This window comes from Colletotrichum graminicola, assembly GCF_000149035.1.
Source record: "Colletotrichum graminicola M1.001 genomic scaffold supercont1.3, whole genome shotgun sequence".
NCBI classification, from domain to species: domain Eukaryota; kingdom Fungi; phylum Ascomycota; class Sordariomycetes; order Glomerellales; family Glomerellaceae; genus Colletotrichum; species Colletotrichum graminicola.
Genome location: NW_007361007.1, coordinates 1218357 through 1239005, shown reverse-complemented (window position 1 = coordinate 1239005; position 20649 = coordinate 1218357). Strand labels below are relative to the sequence as shown.

The window sequence follows — 20649 nt, the reverse complement described above, 5'->3', positions numbered from 1 at the left end:
ATGCTGGGGTACGTATCCAAGGCGGCCCCAGGCATACAATAATGCCCTCTACATAGCCGGAACCCCCCCCTCCCCCCCCGCGCGGGTGTCATGCCACATACTCAGCACAATATAAGGTCTCTAGAAGAAACACAGTATCATGCAGGTATCGAGTAGTTCCCTAGCTGATAATCAAATTTTGATCTCAACCATAGAGGTCAAGAGCGCCTTTTGAGATACTAAGGTGCTATGAACCTGACGTTGGCTAGGGGTGTCCTCGGCCTTGACTCTCGGATATGACCCTGCAGATTCCATCTGCCGTGTCTCTCGGATACAAGGGTGGATATTGTGCCTGTGCGAATGTAAGTACATAGGTAATCATGACGGACGAAGAAACCAGCCAAAAATCAGTCAATCCATCCGGGAGGCTCCTATCCGTGACCCTGGACCAAACACCGGCGTTTCCGATACATAGTGCATTAGTGCCTCCTTCCTTGCTCTTGATACTCAATGACCCTCACTCCAGAAGCCCTAAATGCGTGTCTCCTGAACCCCTGCTTCCCCTCGGATTTATTCGCCACGGGATATCTCAACAAAGCGTGGAACCGTCGTTAATCTTGCGAAGCGAACCAGATCTGTCCACACTTGGATTCCCAAGTTGCATCTGGTACAACCGAAAGGCATGTCCACCGGGGGCCACGGTTCCGCACCAAGGGACGCCAGAGTGGTGTTCCAGACTTGTCCGACGCTTGTTAGCCAATGAAAAGACTGCCTAACTGGGCAATAAAGCACGGATAGCCGTGCCTGATGTTGCGTAAAGTTCCACCGGCATCAACCGCCGCCTTCTGACCATTGGCGACTTCCTACCCGAACCGGAGCTGGAGGACGTTGGGGGCCGTCCCATCTCAAGGGCCAAGCCGAGACCACAACAGGGTCGACACGCCGTGCATCCAAATCGACATTGTCATCTGTACATTTGCTAAGCAAACTTGTGGAAGATACATGCTACATACAGCGGGAATTTCTGAGGGTGTACTCTCTGGCCAGTTTCCAATGGACTAGGAGTGACCATTGCAGAAAGGCCACCATCATGATTTCAACCGAGGAATGGCCCCCCCTTGATTACCACTCTCCACTATAATCAAAGTAGCGCCCCCTCCAAGTTAGGTATACCAGCGCTCCTTTACCCCTCTTAATACTGATCGCGACCGATTGCCGAAACTCAGCTGGATTAAACCGAAACGATATGCAACTCGAAGGAGGGTCATGGGCAACTCTAGCCCTAAGAAGGGAAAGCAAAGCAGAGGGGGGAAAGGAAGAAGAAAATAGAATTAAAAAAGGAAGGAACCCACTCGCTCCGCTCTCGCGATTCCTGAACCGAAAGAGCAACAAACAAAGGCATGTGGATGTTGCGGGGAAAGGACAGGGATCGGCAATGGTTCGTCGGAAACACCAAAAAAGGTTTCTATTGTTGTGGAGCTGCCAGGACGGGGGATACTCCGAAAGCTGTCAAGACTGGGATGCCTTGGGTAAAAATAAAGATAAGATAAAAATAAGCACCTCAGGAACCATACATGGATGGTATTTAATTGAGGAAATCATTTTCCATCTGAAGCCATCGAAACACGAGGAGGGTTTTCGTACTGGTGGAGCAGCCGGAATTTCGATGGCCAGCTTTCCTTTCCCGTCGGATTTTGTGGCATGATAATCCTCTTCGGGCACTTACTTCGAATTAAGGGCTGGCTGGCGATCTCGTTCTTCATCACTACTAAACAACAACAGTCCATGGGATACGTGGCACGAGGACCCGGAAGTCATCGTGTGCCATAGACATTGTATTGATCATTACGGCATGTGGTCTCGTACATAGCAATAGCCAGCCCGCCAAGCCCATTTCCACTCGAGATTGCAGCTCGTTTCTACACGAAATCTGCTCATCTTGTCGCCGGTGAATGCGAGTTTTGCGTTATACATGAAAACTCACCCCACTTCATATCGAATCCGCCAAACTCTCCCCAAGCCAGGTAAAGCCAGCGGCTCCATCCACCATTCAGGCGATCCGGTGGGTATTGTGAAAGAAACCTGGCCTCCAACGCCATGTCAAGGAATGCATTTCTGCTCCTCTGGAACGACATATGACACCACACTTTTCTTTACCTAAAAAGTAATTCCAGCATTGCGACCGCCTCACGCAGTCTTGACCGCCTCAATGATACTGTACTCCCACGCTGTCTTGAGCTGCTCGCACTCTGCAACAATGTCGGGCTGCTCCCACCACCACTGGTCGGCAGTAATGAACTGACCCCAGACTTCTCCCCAGAGCATTCGACCGACTATAGTGCGCAGCTCCTGTTTAACGGCCCTATCCGCAAGCTGTTCGGCGTCAGTCGTGGCCGTGTCCGGCCTGTCGATGGGTGGCATGGCGCAGAATCTTACCGTGGTGATGGTACTGCCATCGCCACGAAGAGAAGCATCTGCGAGCCAGAGCGGAAACAGCTTGCTAGGGTTAACGCAGCGGAAGTTCTTTTCAAGGTTGAAAATAAGGTTCTCCTCAATCCACGAGCGCATAAGGGGGCCGAGTGTGTGTGTAATCGGAAGGGGATCGATCAGCGTCAGATGCAGGGCTCCCCCAACTGCGAGACACCTGTGGACGTTTTTGAGAAGCCCAGGGACTTCGGCAGATGGCAACAGTGCCGGAAGTGCCAGCGAGTAGGCAACACCAAACAGCGACGGTGCCACTGGGAAGGCTGATGGCGAGACTGCGGGCACAAGAACTGGGTGTATGTTGGGGAAGAGATTATGAGACAGAGGAGCAGAGGACAGGTGATAGACTTGTTTGTTGAAGTGGAGGGCTGCCAAGTATGAGGTAGTCGCTGAAAATGTCAGTTCAATCACATGATTATGAGTTCGTCTTCACTGACCTTGAGCCTCGTAGAGTGCTAGAACCTTGTTTGCCTTAGCCGGGGTAATCTTATCAGCATGGGCCTCCTGGTTCTGATTCTCCTGCTTGTCCATGTTGTGTAACGACGAAAGCATCCACCTCTTTTTCTCCATCTCGAGTTCCTTGTAGAGATTGGCATCGGTGGTGTCGCCCCAGACTTCTTTCAAGCGCAGAAGACGGATGCTGTGGCTTGCGGCGGCCATGCGTCTAATCTCGCGCTGCATGCTGTTGAGGTCCATGGACATGGCGAGTCCATCATCAACCTCTAGTGCCTCTTCGATGTCATTCTCAATCATCGGGCTTCGCGCTTCTAGTGCCGGACCGCAATCCCACTCATCTGGAGGCTTCCAGGCATCTGGGTTGTTAGGCTTGAACGCTGTCATCCACGAAGCCACCTGCCGTAGTGATTGCTTCGGGCTCACCTGCCCTGGGAACAGGTTGACGGGTGTATCAATCAAGGTCGGGATTGCAGGTCTGTGTTCTATTAGTTGTGTTGCCTGGAATTTCGGCGACTTCACTTACTGCGTTGCCGGCGAACGAGGAGGTGTCGGCGGCTCCTCCTTGACAGGTTCCGCTGTGATAGTGACGCGTGAAACCATCCCTGAGATTTCGTTCTCTGTCGTCCGGGGCAAGATAGTGATCTCAGTGCTCTTTGTAATGAAGGAGGTTGGGCCAAGGTTCTGGACGTAGTTCTCCCGCTTTCCTACCGTCAACTCGCTCACGGACGTGTCGCATGGAGATGCAGGCACAGCCAACGAGTTGTCTGTCCATTTGGAGAAAACTGAGTCTATGAAACCTGGATATCAGTGAGTTGCAGCAAGGCTGTAGGGTTGGGTATTTATACCTCTGTTGGATGATCTTGGTGAGCTTTGCAAAGATTCAGCTAAGTGATCCAGCAGGTCGGTGCGATCCACGGCCGTGATCGGAGTGCCAGGAAGCACTTCAGGGAGTGGCGGTGGTTCCGAGATGGCCGACAAGAGCGAGCCTCTATAGGTGCTGTCGATGCTCGGGGATCCTAATGTAGTTTTCATGGGTGATTTAACGCTTGACGGTGTAAGTGTCCTCTTAAGACCCTTGGATCCGAAGAAGCTGAATGGCTTGTTATCAGATGAAGAGGAGCTCCGAGTGGACACAGAAGCCCTGGTCGCTCGGGACTTGTCCTTGTATTCTCGCTCTACTGCCTTCCGCTCGCGGTGTTCTTTTCTGGACTCCCTATCGGGATCCGTCCATACGACCTCCCACATGGTGGGCTGCGATTCCCCGGCCCCGAGAAGATGACCGTCGTAAAGAGTGACAACTGGTGTCAAGAAGATGCGGTAGGGTTAGGGGTGTTATATATACACGAGCGATTGCCTTCTCCGCAAATCTAGATGTGAGGTTGCAAGTATATTCCGATCTCAAGACGTATGCCCGAAGATCGAAGGACGGTTGTTTTGGTGAAGGCTCAGGCCTTGTGGAAAACCGGGATCGTGGCCTGTCCGATATCTGGCGTCGTCGAGGTTGATGAGGATGAAATTAAAATACAGTCGTCGTCGGAGATAGGAAGTCGCAGGTGTTCAAGGTAAAACAGCCGTGATGACCGGAAGCCCGAGAACATTGAGGAGGACTTTGGAGGGCGAGCAGAGCGATGCACAAAAAAACAAAAAAGCCCACCCGAGATAGTGAGAGCGTCTTCGGGAGGGAGAGAATAATTGACAAAGTCGAGGGGAATTTGCCGTCGGCGGACGGTGTGGGGTATGATCAGGAAGTGTTGATAGATAAAGGGTCGAGTGGGAAAAGGCAGGTACGACAACCCAGGAGGAAGGAGCTGTGTTGGGTGAGGAAACCACTAGTGTGTATCAGGAGAAACACTCCAGACCCGCGCCAATCGAGGCAGGTGCCTAGTTGTAAGGCGAAGAAAGACTGACGGAAGGAGCCGCGGGCATGCAAGGACGAGGGCGAGGGTGTGGGACGAAGATAACTGGCAGTTGACGTGTGTAAGCGTGCCGGTTCCTCTTTGTCGTTGTGCTTGTGTCGCAGTTGCAGTCGATTCGATGCGCGGCACAGGCGCATATGCAGATGCAACGTGATGAATGGCAAACCCAGGTCAAGGTCTGGGGCGGCGCACGGGAACAGAGCAACGGTAACTTGCGCTCCCATCCGTCAAGCCAGCATTTGGTAAAGAGCCAGAAACAGGAGGAACAGGGCAGGGTTTGAAAGGTTGCGTCAGAGGTGCTGCCAATACCGGGAGATTGTCTTGGTACGAATAATCACTGTCTTCCCGATATGAACCACACCCAGCAAGTGTGTGATCGTGCGCGTTCGTCCGGTTATGTACCGTGGCATTGAAAATTAGATGATGATCAGATGTACTATAGTACGCATCAGTAGCAGTAGGACGCACATTTCTAACCTAGGTATAGATCCAGATCCATCATTCTCAATCTGCACTCCCCAGTACGTCCACATATTGAACTGTGCCATACACAACTGTGCCTCTAGCCCCCATTGCCCGCCCCCCCTTTATCCCTAACTTTACGCCATCGATTAACCCATCCACGCTACAGTCACCTGTGATCTGTGGCGCCTTGCCGGCCACTAGTCACCCACCCATCTGGTTTAGAATTATTGGACACTGATCAGCCAGTGATTTTGCTTGCCTTGATTCGCCTGCTTCGTATTGCTTATTCCTTGATCGCTAGACGAGGGCCAGCTGGGTGGTCATCAAGGATCCACCACAGTCCACACAGGATGAGGTCAACAAGAGAAATGTACGTTCGGACACTTAGTTGCACTGAGCACAGCAGCGGTGGACGTGTGTAAGCCGACATCGACGGTACGCAACGCCGCGTCACATTGGTAGAAGGGAAGTGAAGGGACTGTTTCTTCATTGGCTGCTCACAGTCGTCAACGGGTTACGTTCCTGACCACCAAACAGCAGGATTCCATTGTTCCGCCTCCCTCGATACCAGGGACGTCGGAAGCCAGGAAGGATCTCTACCCTTGGCCGAGTGGCTGGCGCGTGGAATTCAGGTAGAATGGGCTGTGCGCGCCGCACCGAGAAAGGTATTTGATTGCGGCTAGGCTCACTTACACGGTCTTGCTCGCCCCAAACGTACAATCCATTCTTCTAGTTACCCATGTGCGCGCCGAACGTGCGTTTCCCGGCTAAATACGCTACTCAACGGCGCGAGTGGAAGTTTTCGGCAAATGAGCCGGCGCGGGGCTTGCGTTTCTGCCCACATGGCAGAGCAAGCCCATGTCATGCCATTTGAACTGTGGGGCTAATTATCGACACGTTCGCGTCGCGCTGTACCTGGTGGTTGTCAGCCGTGTCTTTTGAAATCGGCTACGGTGGTTGCATGCCCTTCATGTCGGAAGCAGCTGAGCTAGCCATACGACCGAGCGAAGACATCATGTTTGCCCAGTCTTTCCCGTTAAAAGTCCCCTCGCACCACGGCGGACAGCTGCAACCTGCCTTCTCATTCTTAAGCGAATCCCCTATCGATTTATAACATCGCAGTAATATTAGCGGGGAGTCGTCATACCGAATCTCGCTCCCACAGACGCCGTCGTGTCTTTAGCTGTCAACCCTGCAGTTTGACCTTCCTGTAGGTCCCGGCGGACCGTTTCGCGGGAGGTAGCCGTCGCGTGCGTCCGGGTATACCCATGCGTGAGAGGGCACTCCGGGCAACATGAACCCGCGCAACACCCGTTTCATGGCGGATTGCCTAGACTCGAACCGGCAGACCGCTTGTTGGACGTCGGACTTGGGAAATCGAAGTAGCCTTCGTTTCGGTCATGTCGATAGATAGCAAGGGGCATCCCTTCGGCCAGCTGGAAAGACGAAGTGGCAGCATCGGGGTCCTATGCGAGCTATTGATGCTGAGGAAGGGGACGGAGTGCAAAGGCAGGGTCGTAAAGGCACTGGGATGTGGTTGACGCGGCCAGCGATCTGGATTGGATTCTTGGTGGCGGATCTGCAGGGAGACGACCCGAAGCAGGCCACCCCTGGCATCCTGGGAGTCTGCCCTAACTGGGAGGGGAAGGTAGCCCATGAGCTGTGAGTGGCCAGGTCTCAGTATCCCGCAGTACCGTCATCACCAATGGGACCGTGTCAGGGGGCGCACGTTCTCCCGGCCGTAAGTATATACACTAATTGGGGAGGGGGGCCAGTCACACCGCTGCGATGTATCGTTTGGCTAAGCCCACATAAGCCGCTGAGCAGTCCATGCCAGCCTCCGCCAACGCCTTGGTTCCTTGACAGGTACTTTATTGCGGCTGACCTAGCCTGTTTGGACGCCTTCGCTCAACTACAACAGAGAGCGAGCATGCTGCTCGTTTCTTTTTCCAACATATGCCAACCCGTCAAGGTCTACAAAGACCCCCTCCTCTATTCTAGCCAGCGTGTCGTCGTGGCTGTAACCCATCTTGTACCAGGATGCCTCTAATTCTGGCCTGATTCTGGCCTGGAGCAACCTTCCCACTCCTGTTACCAACTTGAAAGTACGCGTGAGCTTGGACACAATCATGCCAAGGCGTCGACCAACGTCCCTAACGGTCTAGTGGAGCGAGCACCGATCTTCATTCTGCTCTAGGTATTATAGCACGGCGTCATGTATAAGGTACAGTTTGGGCCACGCGGGCTGATCAGAACGGACTACGGATCGTCCCCGAGCCGATGTTAAAGTCACTGTGGGTCTTGAGCGATACAAGGAGTGAGCAATGGAAATAGCGGCGTTTTGTAAGCAATGCATGATGCACAAGCAAGGTACGACGTGCATTAAGCCCTGGATATTGGGAAGCTAGCCAGTCAAGAGACTGGTGACGGCTGTAGGACAGACAAGGCCAGCTGCAATGACACACATCCAGACAATGGTCAGGGAGGGGCTGACGCGAGAGCAGGACTTTGTCACAAGCTCAAGCTCGGGTAGACGACGAATATCCCGCATACAATGCAAAGTTCCGTTGGCCGACCTTGGCAGTCCTATCAAGGAGCTTCGAGACATGTCTCGCTTGATCAGTATGACGCTAGAGCGGCAACCTGCAGGCTCGAGATTGAACTGTGGCCGCATTTCCTGTTGCCTTTGTGGTTTCCGATTGGATTGATGGAAGAGGCGAGCTACCGACATTGAAAGGGATGGTGGATGATGCCATTGACTATGGCTTGGGCAGATTGGGGGCGTCATAAAGCACGCGGAAAGAAATAACATGGCCGCTGAAATCCAAGGTTATAGCAGAGACCGACGTGTGCTTTACAATACCGAAGCTATCGCGAAGACATCCGACATAGAAGACCATCATAGTTACCGGGTGACAGATAAGGGAATAAGATGGCGGGGTCGTCGGGTGGACCACCGCCAGGGCTAAGGTGCGTCTGAACTGGCAGCTGGGATGAAGGTTTATGGGGCATTGTTGCGCACAGATGGAGTTTATCCGCCGGACGGAATCGAACTAACAAACTCATCGTTGAAAAGTCTCCTTATCAAACTTGGTAGCCTGCGCTCCTACGTGGCGTTGGGGAGCGGACGTAGCCCGGGTCCCTCTCTTGCAATGCAATCCGCTCCCTGATAAGTCAACGTATATGTGTGCCTTTTTAGTCAGCATTGGTCGACCTCCTAGGTATGTTTCCATCGGCTGAACAGCTAGCAGTGGCGTACAGAGGCTGCAGTTTTACATCCAGTCTCAAGGTGGTATCGACCAAGGTCCCTCCCTGGCTGGCTCACGATATGGACTTCCTGCCATGCCCCCCCGCCTCTACCTGGATTTGGCGTTGTAGAGAAAAAGAAAGAACAGCACACCCTCTTTCACTGGAGTCCCTCTGGTAGAGGCAGAGCTAAGGCAGGGTGTTCTCGGCGCGGCAACGCATTGAAGGCAAGGTCCTGTACCTTGCTTCAAGAGAAGGACTAATGTCGTCCAGGAGATGTTCCAGTTGGTGATGTAAAAGTGCGTTGCGGGCTTTGCAGACAACCGACCAGGGCTGGAGTAAGAGGCTATAATCGTTTTCTGCCACTGCCACCCCCTTCCAATTCCAGGTTACTCCTCCCTTCATTAGATATTCGATCAACGCTCCTTCACTTCGTTCTCCAACGGTGCGGCTGCCTTCGCTTTCTTCTCCTTCCCAAGACACACCTCTTTCATCGGCCATTCCTAACGAAGTCCACGCCTGTCGGCTACCTTACCATCTCCTTCCTTCTGTTGAAGCCCATCCAACTACCTACCCACTCTGCCCTTCCGGTGCCTTCTCCTTTCCCTTTCCCTCTTCTGCCTTTCGCCGATTGCGCCAACCATCTTTCGTCGTACCTAGCACAAGAGTCTAAGACATCTCAACCTTCTTCCCTGGTGCTGAGTCTTGTGCCACCAACTCCTCACCCACTACCTCGACGAGTCGCCTTGACGGTGGCCCGTCGACTTTCCTTCCTCCATCGCTTACCATCATGAGCAACATGTCGACTCACTCCAACATGGAGCGCCTGGAACCCGCCGAGCCCCTCGTGCAAAGATCGACTATCGGCCGCAAATTCTCCAACATGTGGAAAGCTGTCCATCGCTTCGATAAGACAGTCTCCTCATCCACTTTTGGCCGCATCTTCAGACTCGAGGGGAGCGGTCATGTGAGTTCTCCTCCTTTTCAAACGTAGGTCTCGCTGACCCTATCCAGCCTGAGGAGATACCCGACTCGACATTTTTCAGAGAAGTCCGAGCAGGCGTTACGACTTTTGCGACAATGGCCTACATTATCGCCGTGAATGTGAGTATGCGTCTTTGGCCACGTGAACAACCCACTGACTGGCACAGGCAATCATCCTCTCGCAAACGGGTGGCACTTGTGAATGCAATCTAGAGAACCGAACCGAATGCGACAACATCCCCAGCTACAAGGCATGTAAAGAGAGTGAGTTGCCTTACTCCTCGCTCCGAGCCAGGCTGATTTTCCAGGTGTTCGACTAGATTTGATCACCGCGACGGCCGCCCTTGCCGGGCTTTCCAGCTTCGTCTTTGGCTTCTTTACCAATCTACCAGTGGCACTCGCGTAAGTCATCTGTTTTGCGAAACCCGGCCAACAAATGCGCTAACAGCAATGCAGTCCCGGAATGGGCCTCAACGCCTATTTTGCCTTCCAGGTGGTCGGTCCCAACGGCTCGGGCGCCATCCCGTACCGGGTGGCACTCACAGCAGTCTTCGTTGAGGGTCTCATTTTTATCTTTCTCGCTCTCACCGGAATGCGGCAGTGGCTAGTCAAGCTCATACCAGCGACCATTAAGACGGCGACAGGAGTCGGTATTGGGTTCTTCCTGACGGAGATTGGGCTCTCTTACTCCGCCGGCATTGGTGCTATCACCGGAGGTTGGAAGTCTTCCCCTCTCGCCATTGCCGGATGCCCCGTTGAGATGATTGACCCTGAGAGCCAGATGTGCGCTGGTGGCATAATGTCAAGCCCGAAGATGTGGACCGCCATCTTCGCCGGCGGCGTTGTCACGGCCTACTTGATGTCGTTCCGAGTCAAATATGCACTCATCATGGGTATTGCCCTGGTATCAATCTTGTCATGGCCGTAAGTGCGTCGAAGCTCTAGGCCCGACCCCGCTGACATCTCAGACGAAACACTTCTATCACCTACTTCCCCTATAACGAGGAGGGCGAGAACCGTTTCAACTTCTTCAAGAACGTCGTTACCTTCCATCCAATCGAGCGCACCCTCAACGTTCTTGATTGGGACGTCGCCAAAAACGGATCGCAGTTTGCTCTTGCTCTCTTCACATTTCTCTATGTCGACATCATTGACGCCACTGCCACCATGTACTCGATGGTTCGTTTCTGCGGTGTCGTTGACCCCAAAGATGGCGATTTCCCTCGCTCTACCGTTGCTTACTGCTGCGATGCGGCATGCATCTCCATTGGATCCCTGTTCGGATGCTCTCCCGTCACAGCATTTATCGAGAGTGGCGCAGGCATCGCTGAGGGTGGTCGCACGGGGTTGACGTCCATGACAACCGGCATTTGCTTTCTAATTTCAATCTTCTTCGCTCCCATATTCGCGTCCATCCCGCCTTGGGCAACTGGCTGCACGCTCGTCCTGGTGAGTCTCCAAGGCCGTGCCGGTTGTCATTTACTAACCTCCACAGGTCGGCTGCATGATGATCCGTCAGATCACCCAGATCAACTGGCGGTACATTGGCGACGTCCTTCCCTCTTTCGTTGTCATGACTTTCATCCCATTCTCCTATAGCGTCGCTTACGGCCTGATTGCGTAAGTCTCTTCCGTCATGCCATCTGGACCGAAGCTAATGAACACAGGGGAGTGTTTGTGTACTCTGTTCTCAACGGCCTCATCGCTCTAACTGTTTGGCTCTCCGGAGGCAGGCTCGAGCCCCGTGAGTATGATGCAAAGGAGTACTGGTCCTGGAGGAGCACCGGCAAAAAGCCCTGGTTCGTCCGTGCCGTTCGCACCAGCTGCTTTAGCAACGGCGACGAGGATAGCAAGCGCCAGTTCCATATTCATGACGACCATGAGAGCACTTATGCTCCGGGTTCACGTATGGGTTCAACGCACCAAAAGGAGGAGGGCGGCGTTCACATGGTGACGATTCCACAGCGTACGGCGACGCCGCGCTCTATGCAGTGAATATACTCGACGAGGTTAGGCTCTTCATTTGTATTCCAGGAGGATTGAACGATTTTGCGTGGACTTTTGTGCCAGAAATACTGGCGATATGACTTCAATTAGCTGTCAATGGTTGTACATAGATAGTAATGGGCATGAACCTTGAACCCACCTTAACGTGTAGTGGTCAAAGTCATGGCAGGTGCAGGGTGTCTAGCGTGAGTTGTGCCCCGGCGGATCTTTGACCCTGGCCCCGCCCGACCACGACCCACAACAGCTTCGACCTTGCGTCAACTGCCAGACATTTCGCTTCCAGACATTGAAGCTCCAACCTCTCAGCTAACTACCAATCCTTCGTGAGCTACGAACTCCGATTTGACTGCGACATCGACCACTAGAGTGGTTAGTAAACTGAGCGCGAGTACGGTATTGCTACGGCCAATTAATTGCCCGTATCTTCATCACAAGCCATCGCCGTATCCATAATGAGTGGTGGATGGAATACCAGTACGCATCCCCCGACACCCCATCGCTAACCTCCGCTAACTCTCATAGTCGAGTCCGATGCAGTATGCGATTCCTCTGCCCCGGCGATTGCTATGCTAATCAACCGCTCAGGGCGTCTTCACATATCTGCTTGAGAATCTCGGTGTCAAGGGCGTGCAGTTTGAGGAGCTACTGACTCTCTCCCCTGACGAGCTAGCCCCGCTGCAGCCCATATACGGCATCATCTTCCTCTTTCGATATCCCTCCGAGGGCCTCCCTGCGCGATCGCAAGAATCCTACGACCGTGATGCCGCCGAACGTCTTTTCTTCGCCCAACAGACAATCCAGAATGCGTGCGGTACGCAAGCGCTCCTGAGTGTCGTTCTCAACAAGCCCGAAGAAGTGGATATTGGCGAAAAGCTCTCAGAGTTCCGCGAGTTCACAATGGTCCTCCCGCCCGAATTCCGTGGCGAAGCCCTCAGCAACTCGGACCTGATCCGCGAAGTGCACAACAGCTTTGCTAAAAGCAGCCCCTTCGTCGACGAGACGCAGAAGACGGGCGAGGCCGAGGACGCTTTCCACTTCATCGCCTACACGCCCATTGATGGCAAACTTTACGAACTAGACGGACTGCAGCCTGCGCCCATCTCGCACGGCGCCTGCACGACCGAAGAGTTCCCGAACAAGGTTACGCAAGTGCTACAGGACCGTATGCTCACGTACGCCAGCTCCGAAATTCGGTTCAACGTGCTCGCCATGGTGCGCGACCCTAGAATTGCTGCCAAGGAAATTGGTGACACCGAGACACTTGAGCGCGAGAACGAGAAGCGCCGCAACTGGCGGTTCGAGAACGCCCTGCGCCGCCACAACTTTGTCGGCTTTGCGGGCGAGGTGCTCAAGGGTGTTGTGGCGCAGAAGGTCGAGGATGGAGATGAAGCGTACGAGGCGTGGATCAAGGAGGGCCTTGAGCGGAGGAAGAGGGATGAGGATGCAGTGAGGCTGAGACGGAACATGGGCGGCGGCGGTGACAACGATGAGGATATGATCGGTTGAACAGGTCGAATGATACCATGGATGCGCGGGCAAGGGTCTTGAGCCAATTTAGACCATAGCCAATTTTCTCAAGGCTTTTACAACACGATTACATCGCCGCACCGGGATGACTTGCCTCTTGCCGTGGACGCTAAACGAGGCCCGTGGAGGCCATTAGCCGTCGGAACTCCGATCCAAATGTCGGCATGCCGAGCATGAGACTCGTGCGGCTTGGGAGGTTCGACCCGATTGTCAGTATACTGATTCATCGTCTTGCTTCGGGCTCCCTGCTGCCCCCAAACGCCTTTATTAGTTTACAGGCTCGCACAGAATTATACCTTTGGCGATGAGGAGACACGGGCAAGTTTTAACTTGACCCTCTTGGCTTTCAACAGTGGTACCGTCCAAGCGGCAGGGCACAAGGTCCGGAACACTTGATTCTCACGAAAATGGGAACAGGCCACACACACCATCGCCTTATATCGAAACCACGAACGGGGCATCCAGTCATCGGCCAAGCACATTCTGATAATGCTGGTCCTAAACCCGATTAACCGAGGTAGTATCGTAGCTACGCCAATGATGCAACCAATCCAACTCTCTCATAACTTAGCTGAGCAGATAGAAGCCAGTGTCAAGAGCTGCCCTGAGACACTAGGATGGCTGGGATATGGTGACGCCGGTGCCGTCAACCCAACCGGGCATTAGTGGAATGCATAAGATAGGTAGCCATGAGCTCGCTGCCGGTTGCAGCGTATGCCTCTCGCTTGTTGGAAGTGTGCCTACCCTTGAGTCTCAAGTCTAATGGGATGTGCCTAGATCAACAACATCGATATCGATGGGAGCACCGGGATGGTTTGGATGGCCGAAAACCTTCATAACGAAAGCGAGCCGTAACCATTGGTTCTTCAAACGTATCTCCTACATATACGTACACGCTATCCCAACACGCCTACCCGCGAAAAACTTCGGTATCATAAGAATGCGCTGAACAAAAAAACCAGCCTGTCCCTCTAAGTACCCTTGGTCCTAACCATAAGTGTATATAACCCTGCGGCAAAATCCGGCCTACCATCTGCCTCTGAACACCAAAAAGACGGGGCAATCACGCTGTGCCACCATCCTAAAGCCAGACGCCCAAGCCAGGACTAGCAATGCATGAAAGTGAACCGACGCTCGTGGGGGAATCATGATGAAAACAAAAGAAGGAAAAGAAAAAGGAAAAGAAAAAGGAAAAGAAAAAGGAAAGGAATGAAGCAATGATGCTATAGACAGAAAAGAAAACAGTCTTCATTCCTGGAGTTCGACACCCACCTCCTGATGAACGAGCCTCAACACCCACGAGGCCTCGGCGACGCTGGCACACTGGAAACACCACTTTTTGACCGAGCCCGATGCACCACCAGTCTTAGGTGCCACGCCGATCTCGCCCCTTTCGTCGCGGATCTCCTCCCAGATACCGCAAACGATGCCTCTGCTGCCCATGGGTGTGAAGCAGCCGCTGCCCAACACGGCGTCGAGCACGATGCGTGGTTTGTCTGATTTCTTAGGCATGGTGGTGACGGTGACACGCTTCTCCAGACCATGATTCGCGCGCAGCTGTTGGTGCCAGCCCGGCGGCGGTCGGCGGATCTGTAGCAGGCAGTTGCCGTAGTCCTCCCACTTAGTCGAGGTAACGAGCAAATGCAGCCGTATTTTGATGTTGTCCGACGACAGAGGACTACGAATGGAGTTGGAGTAGATGCTGATCGATGGCGAGCGGGGATAGCCTTCGGATGAAGATCCGGACGTGTAGAGACTATTAGTGTTGGAGAAGTGTCCCTGTTTATCGATGAACGAGCGCGCAATATTGAACGTGCCGGCGCCCGTGAGTCGCTTGAGGAAGCTGGTGGCGGACAGACTCGACGACGGAGTGCTGCCGTCATGAGACTGAGAGGGGGCGCGCGTCGACGCGCGGTAACTGTTCTTGCGGCCGAACCAGCTACGCCGGTGGCTGCTGTTATCTTCGTGGTCCTCAGTGGGCCTCTCGCCAAAGGACTTGTAGCGCGCCTCGTTCTCAAGCTGGATGAACTTTTGGTTGTTGAGGCGTGCGTGGTGGACGGCCATATAGAGGTTGAAGCATTCTGTGCTCGACGGACAGCGGAAGCGGAAGTTACCGCCGCCAATCTCCCTGTTCTTGCAGTTGTCCTTGACGGCGGAGCGGATTTCAAGGTCGACGACAGTAGACTGCCGGAGGAGAACGAGGGGTGTGAGCTCGAGGGAGACGAGGGGAACATCAGGTTGTCCTCCAGGGCTCATGACCAAAGAGTACGCTTCGATAACCCCGGCAGCAACCTGGATAGAGCAAGGCTCAAGGGAAATGTCCTTCCACTGGCCCTTTTTTTCGTTCCAGTATGAAACGGAAGCGATGTATTTAGTATAGCTCTCCGACACGCTCATTTTGCGGCCGTGGAGCCCGGCTTGTGACGCCGAATTGGATGGCGTCAGGCTGCACACGGACTCAGAGACCATCGAATCTTGGACAAAAGGCTGTGAGGTCGTCAACTCTTGCTGAAAGGAGTCTTCAAAATCCTGAGGCTCCGGCTCGGGCTCATGTTCGCGTTTACGTTCGCGCTCACGCTCACGCTCACGCTCCCATTCCGGTTGTGGCTCTGGCTCCCTAATGCTAAAGCCCACCTCGGTCTCAGGTATATCTTCGTCGAACTCATCTTCAGATGAAGTATAATCGGACTCTGTCTCCGTCTCACTTTCGGAAATCTCGGTGACGGAACGAGATGTGTCGGATGACTCTTCCGACGGCAGATACTCGTGCTTCAAGGGGGAAGACCCTCGACGCTTCACACGAGGGCTCTGAATATCGACAGGAGGCTGCAGCTTGGGAGGTTTGGGGCCAAGTGAGCGGTGAATAGGGGGAGGGGGAGCACCATCTTCACGAAAGGGGGTTGTGTTGGGCGCGGCCCTGTATCTGCCCTCGCCGTCGCTGTACGAGTCTTGAGTCGGTGTTCTTTCGAGCGAGGGATTATGGTTGACGGGTGTGGTCGGCATGCTCGAACCACGGTTGTGGTAGTGACCGGGAGTTGATTGTCTTGGCGTTATCGGCTCTGGTGAGGACGTATCTCTCGAAGAAAAGCTATGAAGCTTGCCACCAACGGGTACGTCCATTCTGTGTTGCGGTGATTTGGGAAGGCTCTCCTCAGTAACAATAGGGAGACGATCCTGGGGGGGAACAGGCGTGGTCCCCACAATGTCGAGCCAGTCGTACACTTGATCATCGTTGTCCGTGACGAGGCTCAGCAGCTCGTACCACTGCCGGCCATTGTGGGTACCCTGTACCATGAGGACAAGCTCGTACCTTGCTTCACCGCGACGGCCTGAGATCACAGACATGGGCATAGGGGGGAACAATAGCCATGTCCGGCGGCCGCTGCCAGTCTCGCGAATGAGCAAATCACCCTTATCATTGTTCGCTCCGGGAAGATCGCGGTGAACGAGTTCGACCTGGCACTCGAGTCTTTGCCCATTGGAGTGTGTCAAGCTGAGCGAGAAGAGGTCTTTCGCACTGACCTGTCGTTTGGGATCGATCTTGACAGATTCCATCGGCGCGAGGGTTCGAAGATCACGAATTCTAGTCGTATCCGTGTTAATGGCGTCCTCGTCGGCTAACCTGGCAGACTCTTCTCTGTGTCGACGGCGAACCTTCTCTTGCAGGGCATTGTAGTCACCAACCAATGCAAGAGTGTCATAGGAGCCAACAGCGGCGTGAAGACCCTATGGCCGTCAGCTTGATTCTTCGATACTTACGATGGACTTACTTTGGTGAACTTCGCAAGAGTCCTAATGCGAAGCAGCGGCCTTTTCAACAGGTGTGCAACATCAACTCGTTCTCCGTCTTCATTAACGACGTCACCTTCAGCGTTGCGTGGGAGGGCGTTGATGAGCGAGTCCTCGTCGTCGAGGCGGTCGGCCGCAGGGGCCAGATTGACGATGAGGTCCTGGAAGCCGAGGCGCCATGCGTCCAAATAGGTATCGTAAATGGGGGACGCAGTGTGCAGCCAGGCAATCAACCGGTCGATATCCGTGTGAGATGCCCTCTTATGTGCCGTCTTCAACTTCTCTAGGGCGACACCCATGTTGACGACGGATTTCGAAATGCTGTTTGATTTACGGCTGGGAGACTCGGGGCCGAAGAGGTCAATAGCGCTCGTCGAGCCCTCCTGAAGAACAGTGGACAAAAGTACAGGGATGACACCGTCAACCAGCGTCTTGAGCTCACGCTGGTATAGGTTCTCGTCATCTGCGAACTCCCTTAGGAGATCCTTGGTCGTCACCGTGTCTGGGCGGGTGGTAGCTTTCCTTACACTAGCCGCTTTCCTCACACTCGGCCGGGGCTTGATACTTCTTAGGGTGCCGGGTACCTGATCGTCGTCGGGCAGAGACAGAACCGAAACGAGATCGGAGTGCTTTGTCAGTCTTCTTTTGAGACCTGGTTTGCTGCTTCGACGCGAAACATTGCTCCTCGTGAGGCCAGTAGTTTGTGTAACTGTAGTCTCGGACAGTTCAGAGGTCATGTCGGAATAGGCGCTTTGGGCGTCGGCGGATCCCAGAATGGTAGAAAGTTCATGGACACCATTTGTAGGCGGCTTGCGACGCGGTGTTCGATCCTCACGTATGGAGGACTCATCAGAATATGTCCAGTCATCAGTGAAAGTTCGATCGGAGTAGGACTGGCTGGAGCCAGAAGAGCGGCGACGCATGGCGCGTTTAGGTTCATCGTCCTCTTCATAGCTATCGTATTCTTGCTCCAGGCGCCGCTCTTCTTCGCTGATGTATTTGGACGGAGGAGTCTGGTGACCACTGGATTCTCCTCTGAACGCCTCCTTTAGAATCTCGCGGAATGGCTTCTTGACTGATTTCAAGGGTGAAGGCGAGCTTCGCGTCGCCGCTCTTCTGCGTAAGCCGGCAGAGCCAGAGCCAGCGGATGTCGGCGTCTTTGGCTTTTCTTTGGGCTTCCCTTCTACCCGCCTTGGTGTCGCGTCCTCATCGTTCCCGGTAGATGCACTCAAATCCGTTTCAGTGAAAGTCGATTCTGTCCAATCTGTTGACTGTGTGGTTTGCGTCATGTCGGTTGTTTGCGTCATATCGGTTGTCTGTGTTACATCGGTTGTTTGCGTGGATTCCGTAAGTCCCGTGGACTCGGATAGCTCGGTCTGGGTTGGAGGAGAAGGCTTCCTCTGGCGCGGCTCAGCAGATGATTGTCTACGGGTGTCTTGAGATTTTGCCTTCTCGAGAGACTTGCCCTCAGACGGCTTTCTCTTCGGGGCCGGTGCCTCCCTCTTTTTGGTGGGCTCGTCGACAAAGGGATCGACCGTACCGTTGAGCCATTTCTCGATGCTCGGAGGATTGTTAGCGACGGGTTGCTTGGGGGTTTCGACGGCATCGTGTAATATCTTTTTGCCTTCGGTGACAACCTTCTTGAACACATCGGCAGCCTTGAAGCTTGGGTTATGCTGCGTCTTCTTCCTCGTTTTACTTCGGTCGAGAGGGAGATCTAGCTCACTAAAGGCAGAGAACCCAACAGGGATGTCTGCCAGTGGCTTCGCGCCAGGTGCGCTTGTAAGTGAGCTGGGGGCAAGCTCCGAGTCACCCAGCCCTGTCTTGACTGCAGACTCTGAGCTGCTGACCCAGGACTTTTCGTCCGTCGTTTCCGTACGGGGCGGTACGTTCTTCTTGCGACTCGCTTTGTGTGATTTTGATGGCTTTCGCGTTGGCGTTGCGGGAAGACTCGATGCGGCATCTTCAATGACCTCGATGTGGTCGGACTCATCTTCTTCAACCACCACAATATGGTCAGACGAGTCTTGCCTTGAGCTAGCGCCGAGACTACGGTCACGAGACTTGGCTCCTGTGCTATGTGGCCTCGGTGTCTTGACACTCGACCCTTCCGACGCTGGCGTCTTGACAGGTCTAACGCGAATACCATCGTCGTCGAGCCTCTTCGTTCGTATAGGTGTAACTCTGATGCCGTCGTCGTCGAGTCTTTTTTTCGGTAAGGTTGCTTGCTTCTCCTGAAGCTCCTTGAGCCTCGCCTGTATCCTACTGCCATCAAGAGAGTCGGTCGATTTTGACGCTCCATGCTTACTACTCGGCGGGGGTTCTGGCAGCTCGACCTTGGCCACCCAATCCTGTATCTTTTTGGCGATAGGCGCCTGGATTGGCGTCTTTTGTACAAAGCCTTTAGGTAACGGACTTGGGCCCGGGCTCGCCGCATTTTTCGCTCTTGGTGATTTGGACCTTGGAGGGCTCTTCTTTTTCTTCTGCGCCATCCAGTGGTCGTCGCTAACAACACGCTTTTTGGGTGCCTGTTTGGTCTGGCCGCCGGGAAACTCCTCCACCGTCTCGTCCCTTTCGTCGGCCACAGCCTCATTATGCACCTCAATCTTCGGCGCCGACTTTCTCTTCTGTCGCAGCTTGATCCGGACGCGGTCCTCCTCTGTAACACTTTCCGTCTCGCCCGGGAATGCAATTTCTGTGGGCTCGCTTGGAGTGGCAAGGGGATCGCCGGCTACCATAAGTGCGGCGTTGGCCTTTTGCCATTTCTGGACGCGATCCCTGACACCACCGGGCTGTTGTACCTTTGCTACAGCGGCCTCGCGCATCTCGGCCCTCATCTCGGCCTTGACTGCGTCCAGACTCATCCTTCGTTTTCGTTCGGCGGCGATGCGCTGTGGAGACGGGCGTCCCCTTAGGAAGTCGGCGAGCAATGTTGGGGGTTCGGGTGGCTTCTTCATGGTTGCTGCTCGAGGACGGGCAGGCGCGCTCTTGGGTGTTGTCGCCGCCGGCGCATCCGCAGCAGGAGTGCCAGCCTTTTTGGGCGTTGTCGGATCATTACCTCCTTTGGAAACGGGTGTAATAGGGAGTTTGGTTCCTGCTGCTGCCGTAGTGTTTGGCGATTCTTTCTCGTCGGGAGGTTTGGGAGCCATGGTCTAGAGTCCGCTGTCAGTCACAGTCGTGGTCTGTGTAAAAGCGGGGGCATGGAAGAGTCTCGTCGTCGTACAGGTAGGTATGTATATGCCCCTCTTCTCCCTCTGGGTAAAGGTGACGAGGAAATGACTGACTTAGGTGAGCTGCATGCTGCCGCGCAAGGCTAGACTGTTTGGTGTGTTTCTAGCAGCTCATGAAGGCGAAGTCGAGAGGCAAGTCGTACGTAAGCGAGAGGGGGCAATTGGAGCCGCAAGTGAGTACAAGTTTCAGCGTCAGAAGAGCGACGGCAAGGCTGTCGGTGAGATCGGGTCGGATCAAGAAGCCAACTTCGATGCATGGGCATGAGTACAAAAAGAGAAGCCCGATAGACAATGCCGCTGTGTGGACAGAGACAGAAGCGGCACGAAGTGTCAGGTGTCGGATGCGGTGTATTGTCTTGTCTTGTCTCGTATCAGAAAGGCATCGGGCTTTCTCGTCGAACCCAGGCTTGAAGCGGATTTGTCCAACGTAGGGCGCCGTTGAGTTGGCACTGCCGGAGTAACCAGCGGATGTTGACGCCAGAAGCTTAGACGTAAACAAACCGAAAGTGGTGGGGCCGTCAGTACCTTACCTTGGGACGATGATGCATCCTGGCGGGGACGGGGAC

The 20649-nt window shown here is 54.1% G+C and overlaps 4 protein-coding genes across 4 annotated transcripts; 2 read left to right on the top strand and 2 right to left on the bottom strand.

Annotated features, from left to right (window-relative positions):
• Positions 1–2166: 2166 nt before the first annotated feature.
• On the bottom strand, positions 2167–4164 carry GLRG_01257 (uncharacterized protein; the record flags this gene model as incomplete). Its single annotated transcript, XM_008091942.1, has 4 exons — positions 2167–2852; positions 2901–3394; positions 3443–3707; positions 3765–4164. 4 exons carry the CDS (start codon positions 4162–4164, stop codon positions 2167–2169), a joined length of 1845 nt encoding a protein of 614 aa, XP_008090133.1.
• A 5199-nt stretch (positions 4165–9363) lies between these two features.
• Positions 9364–11525, top strand: GLRG_01256 (permease; the record flags this gene model as incomplete). Its single annotated transcript, XM_008091941.1, has 8 exons — positions 9364–9513; positions 9561–9650; positions 9698–9794; positions 9839–9932; positions 9987–10454; positions 10499–10979; positions 11026–11150; positions 11198–11525. 8 exons carry the CDS (start codon positions 9364–9366, stop codon positions 11523–11525), a joined length of 1833 nt encoding a protein of 610 aa, XP_008090132.1.
• A 464-nt stretch (positions 11526–11989) lies between these two features.
• GLRG_01255 (ubiquitin carboxyl-terminal hydrolase, family 1) lies at positions 11990–13043 on the top strand (the record flags this gene model as incomplete). Its single annotated transcript, XM_008091940.1, has 3 exons — positions 11990–12011; positions 12060–12073; positions 12123–13043. The coding sequence occupies 3 exons, from the start codon at positions 11990–11992 to the stop codon at positions 13041–13043; spliced, it is 957 nt and encodes a 318-aa protein (XP_008090131.1).
• Positions 13044–14312: 1269 nt separating this feature from the next.
• GLRG_01254 (uncharacterized protein) lies at positions 14313–20002 on the bottom strand (the record flags this gene model as incomplete). Its single annotated transcript, XM_008091939.1, has 2 exons — positions 14313–16790; positions 16835–20002. 2 exons carry the CDS (start codon positions 20000–20002, stop codon positions 14313–14315), a joined length of 5646 nt encoding a protein of 1881 aa, XP_008090130.1.
• Between the last annotated feature and the right edge of the window lie 647 nt (positions 20003–20649).